Source organism: Lactuca sativa, chromosome 2 (assembly GCF_002870075.4).
Source record: "Lactuca sativa cultivar Salinas chromosome 2, Lsat_Salinas_v11, whole genome shotgun sequence".
Lineage (NCBI taxonomy): Eukaryota > Viridiplantae > Streptophyta > Magnoliopsida > Asterales > Asteraceae > Lactuca > Lactuca sativa.
In genome coordinates, this window is record NC_056624.2 from 148848538 (window position 1) to 148856459 (window position 7922).

General features: G+C 36.0%; 1 protein-coding gene across 1 annotated transcript; it reads right to left on the minus strand.

Annotated features, from left to right (window-relative positions):
- Nucleotides 1-2863: 2863 nt before the first annotated feature.
- LOC111909693 (protein argonaute 4A) lies at nt 2864-7436 on the minus strand. Its single transcript, XM_023905472.3, has 20 exons — nt 7251-7436; nt 6934-7139; nt 6638-6844; nt 6410-6546; nt 6209-6306; nt 6017-6114; nt 5777-5948; nt 5568-5684; nt 5365-5472; nt 5245-5307; nt 5056-5169; nt 4795-4960; nt 4588-4700; nt 4348-4485; nt 4115-4269; nt 3787-4028; nt 3625-3698; nt 3440-3534; nt 3321-3352; nt 2864-3214 (listed from the first exon to the last, which is right to left on the minus strand). The coding sequence occupies exons 1-20, from the start codon at nt 7434-7436 to the stop codon at nt 3033-3035; spliced, it is 2703 nt and encodes a 900-aa protein (XP_023761240.1). The 3' UTR covers nt 2864-3032.
- Between the last annotated feature and the right edge of the window lie 486 nt (nt 7437-7922).

Below are 7922 nucleotides of genomic sequence, written 5' to 3' on the forward strand. Positions count from 1 at the left end.
TTTTAGAGCAAAGAATCCACTAGAGTTAATCCACTCGGATGTGTTCGGTCCAGTCAAGCAGACATCAGTTAGCGAGATGCGGTACATGGTGACGTTCATTAATGATTATTCGAGATATGTGTGGGTTTTCTTCATGAAAGAAAAATCTAAAACATTCTTAAAGTTTCTAGAATTCAAGATAACAATCAAATGAGAAGTGAGAAAGAAGATTCGGTGTCTACGCTCAAACAATGGAGGAAAATACACCTCGGAAAAATTCAATCGCCATCTGTAAGAATGTGGTATATGTCATCAATTCACATGTGCCAACACACCTCAACAAAATGGTGTAGCTGAGAGAAAGAATCGACATCTTGCAGAAATTTGTCGAAGCATGCTACACGCAAAGAATGTCCCAGGAAGATTTTGGGATGAAGCAATGTGAACTGCTGCCCGTGTGATCAATAAACTTCCCCGACTAAGGTTAGGTTTCATCTCACCATTTGAAAGACTATAGAACATGAAACCTACTGTTAGCTACTTCTGAATATTTGGTTGCGTCTGCTACGTATTTGTGCCTAGCCATTTATGTAGCAAGTTTGACAAGAAAGTAGTTAGGTGTATATTTGTTAGATATGACAATCAAAGAAAAGGGTAGAGATGTTGTGATCCAACAAGTGGAAGATGCTACACTTCAAGAGATGTAGTGTTCGATGAAGCATCTTCATGGTGGTCCTCAGAGAAGAAAGTATTACCAGACTCGGAAAATATTGAAGAAATTTTAAAACAAAAGATGGGGGTGCAAACTGCACATATTTGGTCAAGTCTTGACACACCTGAAGATCCAAGTGACACTGATGTCACTGAGCAAGAAGTAACTCAAACAATTAACGTTGATGAAAGGGAGACGCTGCCTCCACAACTTTGAAGGACGGAAAGAATCCAAAAGCCAAATCCCAAGTATGCTAATTCAGCCATTTTAGAAGACGATGTTAAAGAGCCAGAGACATATGAAGAAACATCTAAGAATAAAGTGTGGCAGAAGGCAATGGAAGAAAAAGTTATAGCCTTAGAGCAGAATCAAACTTGGGAACTAGTACCAAGATCAAGAGATATAAAACCTATTTCCTGCAAGTGAGTTTATAAAATAAAGCGTCGACCATATGGATCAATTGAAAGATACAAGGCTCGTTTGGTGGCTCGAGGATTTTCACAACAATATGGATTGGATTATGATGAAACATTTAGTCCAGTGGCGAAGATAACTACTGTACGGGTGCTGCTAGCTCTTGCAGCTAGTAAAGACTGGAAATTATGGCAGATGGATGTGAAGAATGCTTTCTTGCATGGAGAATTAAACCGAGAGATCTACATGAACCAACCAATAGGATTTGAGGATGTAGTTAATCCCAATCATGTGTGTAAGCTGAGAAAAGCTCTTTATGGATTGAAGCAGGCACCAAGAGCCTAGTATGGTAAGATTGCTGAATTTCTTACCCGAAGTGGTTATTCAGTTGCACATGCAGACTCAAGCCTGTTCGTCAAAGAAAAAGAAGGGAAGTTAACAATTGTGTTGGTTTATGTGGATGAATTGATCATTACCGGGGATGACGATAGAGAAATCCATCAAACAAGATAAAATCTATCGGTGCGATTCTAAATGAAAGAGTTGTGGGAGCTTAAACACTTCTTGGGTCTAGAAGTTGATCGCACAAAGGAAGGATTATTCCTCTGCCAACAAAAGTATACAAGAGATATACTTCAAAAGTTTGGCATGTCGGAGTGTAAGCCGGTATCAACACCAATAGAGCCAAATTCCAAGATATGTGCTCATGAAGGAAAATAGTTGGATGATGGAACAATGTATCGACAACTAGTGGGTAGCCTAATCTACCTAACCTTATCTCGGCTTGATATCGCTTATGTAGTTAGAGTTATGAGTTGATACATGCAAAGTCCGAAGAAACCTCATTTGGATGCGGCCCGACGACTCTTGAGATATGTTAAAGGTACAATTGACTATGGTCTCTTTTATAAAAGAGGAGAAGACTGCAAGTTGGTTGGATATTGTGATGCTGACAGATCAACCATTGGGTATGTGTTCAAGCTCGGTTCGGGACCAATATCATGGTGTAGTAAAAGACAACCAACAGTATCATTGTCAACCACGGAAGCGGAGTACAAAGCAGCGGCCATAGCAGCTCAAGAAAGTACATGGTTGGTACTCCTAATGGAGGACTTACATCAAAAGTTGACTATACAGTATCACTTCACTGTGACAACCAATCTGCAATTCGGCTGGCAGAAAATCCAGTATATCATGCTAGAACAAAGCATGTGGAAGTGAATTATCACTTTATCAGAGAAAAAGTGGTGACGGAAGAAATTGAGATGTGACAGATCAAGACCGATGACCAAATAACAGACTTGTTCACCAAAGGGCTGAGTACTGGAAAATGTGAAGGTTTTCGCTGTCAGCTTAACATGGTACGAAGAATGAGGGCCAATGCTGAGGGGGAATGTTAAAGATCATCACTAGCCCAATAAAACAAATATTATCTAGAAGACTTTAGCTTGTTCTAGAACGCTCTAGAAGATTCTAGAACATTATGGAAGACTATGGAATATACAGGAAGAGTCTAGAATACTCTAGAACGACATGGAAGACCCTGGAAGGTTATGGATTATTCTAGAAGACATTGGAGCAACCTAGACCTCTCCAGAACATGGTAGAACGTTCTAGAAACATATGGAAACATGTAGAGTATGTTAGATAGTTCTAGAGTTATCTAGTAGTCTCACAAAGTGTAAGTTCTTCTTAAGTGTCTTAATAAAAGTATTGTTGTTTCCCATATAAAGAGTCGTGTTCAACATTTCTCACAACTTTATATAGCTCATATAGCTTAAGCACTTACTTTATCTTCAATATTTATCATATAATTAGTTCCAACATTCTAAATGAAAATCAGCATCCCGTTAACATAGTTAAACTAAACTAACTTCAAGAATTCATCTGTTCATCAAATCTCCTAAATCAGTCATCACCATTGTGTTCAGCAGAAGAACATAGAACTCCATACATTTTTATGAAGCTTGGGCAATTGTGTGAACCCACCTGCACCACTACCACCACTACCACCACCACTATGACTAGATGTGGTGTCCGACATGTCATCAAACTTAACAAATTGCGCCACCTGTCCTGCCGCCAAATGAGCATAGCAGATCGGAGCAACTGCATATAAAACATTTTCACATCATTAGATTCTCTTCATGTTTACTTTAAAAACATGCAACAAAATCATTATATAATTATCGCATCTTATATACATTATTCTTACCTACAGATATAGCAGTTGTACTCCTTTGGTACCTACATAACCCAAAATCCGCAAATCAATCACTAACTTAGTAAATTTTGACCTAATATTTTAGAAAAATTAAGTTTTCATCGACTTACACATAGGATAACGAATGAACAAGCTCTTGCAACTCATCAGCAGAAAACCCAATCTCATCAAGAAGAACATGGTAATGAGTAGGTCGTGTAGTTCCCTATAAAACCAAATATAATCAACTCAAAAAAAAAAATAATAATAAATAAATCACAATCGTATCTCTTACAAAACCATTCATAATACTCACAATTGGTCCATTTTGTGCGCATAAGTAGAAGTCGTTGCTCTTAGGATGACAAACTTTATTATCAACAACTGTTCCTGTAACACAAGAACACAAAAAGATTCATTTTTTGTTCGTTTTTGACTTTTTGTTCATCCAAATCAAAGCAATTTCAAAATCGGAAACCTGGAGGAACGTTAGCTTCTGAATTGGCTTGGAAGAATTTTGTGTGATGAGTCTTTTGTGCCACGATAAACAAAAACTTTGGATCCCATTGTTCATCCATGAACTTACACGCCTCAATGATTTGATTAAGCTCGATGTTAAGCACTTGATTAAATTGGGATTCACTTACACCATCCCTGAATATAATTATATTCTGGGGTTTCAGCTGAGGAGTGCTTAAATAGAAGTCAACCAAGAGCTCCCTGAAATCAAAAAAACATCAAGCTTTACAACACTCAAAGATTCTACAAGCTTTGAAAACGTCGGAAATTTTTATGGTTCACTAAACCTTATCATTCCTTCATCTTCAAGCTTCGTCCTTCCTTCATTGTCAACCTTTGAAACAGGCTTAAACAAGGCATCAATCATCTCAACTCTTGCTGATTGTGCACGAACAGATGCTCTGTATTGCGAAATTTGAGGCCATTTCCTTGAGCTTACAACCTAAATGTACATATTAAAGAAATCATAATCGTTTTTTTATAAGATTAAGAAAAAAAAAGAATATTAATTATTACGTACAGCAGCAATTGAAGGAACATCCGCACGTCCAGGTGACCCATGAGAGACATCCATCCCAAAGATCATGGTGGGAGTCCTTGATACCAATGGTATAGCATTTGCAAACTCCATTGACAACAAAGAGTTTATTCCACCCATCTGAAAAAATAAATAAATAAATAAACTGACTCGAGTTTTCTCAGGATATTAAGAAAAGAAAGGAATTGAAGTAGAATCGTGTGTTTGGTTTGAAAATCAGACCTTTGCGTTGACCTTGAGAAGCACGTTTGTGACATACTGGTCGTTGATCCTAGTTGGGGCAATGCATTGTGTGACAATCCCATGGTCAACAAGGCATTTTCGCTTCCATGGACCTATTATATATCCGTTTTTTTAACAAATTAAAATCAGTCTAAATCAAACAAAGTAAACCCTAAAAGATGAAGGAAAAGGGTAAAAAGTAAAAACCATAGATATCTGAATTCTTTCGTTCAGGGAGGATGCATAGAATAAAAGAAGGTGGGCCCCGAAGTCTCTCTTTTATCGCTTCAAACATTTTGTCAACACGAACAGGAGCAGGACTACGCCTGAATTGAGGGTTCTCATCGAGTACACCATGTGGTGGATCAAGTTCCTGTAAATATCATCATCACCCGTAGTTTTTATTTTTATTTTTTATAAGTTTTTACTTGTGGGTATATTACAAATTAGTTATGTGAGAGAACTCACAATTCCTTTTGCTTGAGAACAAATGCGGAGGTTGTTCTTAAGGGCATCCATGTCACATCGTGCAGAAAAGTTGACTACAACCCAATTGGTGATCCTTTTTGGCTCAATAAGTGTCTGAAGACAAACAACTAATCGTTAGATTAAGTGAAAAAAGTTTTGAAAAAAATTGTCAAAAAGAATAATTTTGACCTTGTTGTTGAAGTTCCATCGACCGCCACGTGGCACCATGTCCCCACCTCTCCCGAATTTCAACTGTGAAAAAGCGCCAGTGAGAAAATTATCGTACACACTAAAAAAAAAAAAAGGTACCTTTGGAGGTTCCAAAACCCGACCCTCAACTTGAGTGAAAGTGGTACTGATTGTAATCCCAGTGGCATTAATGAGAGGATCAGCACCATAGTTACTTTGATTCAATGCCTGAAAAGGAAAATTCAAAGAGTTTTTACTTTTTATATTACCTTTTAATTAATATTTTCTATTTTCATAATTGATATTAAGATATAGAAGCTTACACCAGTCAATGCTTGCATTCGATCACGAGGCTTTTGTCGTGACTTCTCAACAAGTGAAGCTTTTTGTAAATTAGACAAAGCCTTGGTGTATCGTTGAAGGGAAATCAAATCACACAGCTATAAAAAAAAAAAAAAACAAAAAGGATTTAGATTGGATTTTGGTGATTAATATTTGTTAACAAAATCTAAAAATATTTATATATTATTACCTCAAGTGGGATATAAACTGGCCTCTTAGTTTTGCCAACATCAAGACATGGATAATCAGCAGAGTATTCAAGGCGTCTTCCGTGATGATCAGCATAGTATTGTAACACTGTTATGTCAATTGTCTCACTTGGGCTATTTCCATCTCTTTGATTCTTTTGTTTCATTGAAAACCTACAAAATTAATCTTTTAGATTTCAAAAAAAGGAAAATATTATATAAAATTAACAAATAGAACCTACATTTGTTCTCTACATGTTTTCTCGCTCAACCCAATAATTTTGTACTCACGATTAGAGGGGAAGGTCTTGACACGCAAATTCTTGAGCATTCTTTTTGCCTAATCACCAAAAAAAGAATCAAGATTAGAGGATATGTAAAATCAATAAAAGCTATTAATACATTTTAAAAACAAATTAATCAAAACTTGTTACCTTCACCCAATCAATCTCCCTAATGTTACGAACATTTTGGTTCTCACAAAGAAAGTCCACAACTTTCCCTGGCTTCACAATCATTGTAGTCGATACATCTACAAAAGATTAATCAAATCAATGTTGATTGATAATCAGTCATAGCATTACAATTTTTAAAATTAGACAAAAAAAAAAACGAAATGTTTGGTGTTTTTTTACCCATGTTCAAACTCAAACCAGATTGAGTGGCACGAAAACTAGAATGAAAACCCCTACACCCCACAACACCACCTCCAATTCCTATAAAGTTTCGTGAGTCATTCTGGAAGTAACACTGTTTAACCAGAAGACAACCTCTATATAGACATAACCAAAAAACAATCCATGATTAATGTTATTGAATATATCATAAATAGAATTTCTTGTTTTCATATGTATATGACTTACTGTTTCGCAGCGTGTTGTCTAAGAAGAACATCTAAAACCCTAACAGCTTCATGGAATTGCTCTGAATCATGACCTTGAAGCGCATTAACAATGGCTTGAATTGGGATCTTTGTAGCATAACTTATAGTCACCTTAAATTGCTTTGACTGAGGCACACGCCTCGATCTCTTTGTTTCTCCATCACTTGGGCTTCCACCTCGGATAGTTCTATACAAACAATTCCACGTGTTTGTTAATTGTTAGCAAACAAGATTCTTAAAACGAAAGTCAAAAGTCCAACATTATTTATTTATTACCTATTTGATACAGCATTCTCCAAAACAACATTGAACTCGAGCTTAGTTCTAGGTAAAGAACCAACGGTAAAAAGAGTCTTTTCACCATCATACGCAAATCCTTTCCCGCCCATTTCAGATTCGTAGGTTTTATGAACCATATCGAGTATTTTTCTTCCGATCCCTTTTGCCTCGACTGGATTTCCATCTTCATAAAATAACGCAACCTGAATAAGAGATATTTGTGATTTATAAGGTAATAAACATTAATACATCATACATATGTTACGATATATGGTAGAATATAAATAGTAGAAAACAGTTGAAGAGATACATACACTATATTGATAAAAGTGGTCGTTAGTCCTGCTTAGTTTCACGTTGAAATGGTTGGTCAACAGAGGGATCCTTTGACCTTTAGTGCCCAATTCACGCCTGGCCATTGGACGGCGGTTTGACTCGTTGACTTTCGCCGGAACAAAATTTGGTGGAATAGGCGGAGGCGGTGGTAATTCGTGCTTCATTTAATTTCGATATATTTCTTTACAGAGACTGGTAAGAATAAGAATTGAATTTACACTTGAAGGTAAAGATAGTTAAACCTAAAATAATTCCATAACCTAAAAAACCAACCAATTATTTTAAAAAAATATGTGATTTCATCTTTATTTTTTTTTCCAGAAAAGAAACCCTGTTATATTGTTTGAACAGAAAGTGAAATTCAACAAAAACAGTAAATAGTCTATATATTCATAGGAAAACAGTGGAGCACGTAAGATCTTTAGCTATACCCAGAATAGAAAGTAAATCATTATATACGTATAATGTATAAATTATATACGATCACACAAACAAATACAGTAATACACACTTCGCATTCTTATAAAAAGAAAAACAAGAATCCAATCAATAAAATCATCATACACAGTTCAATAAATTATAAAAAAAAGAATGGTTTCTACATGTAATGCAGAAAAAAGAGCAAAAACATCGAATATACGTATGCATAT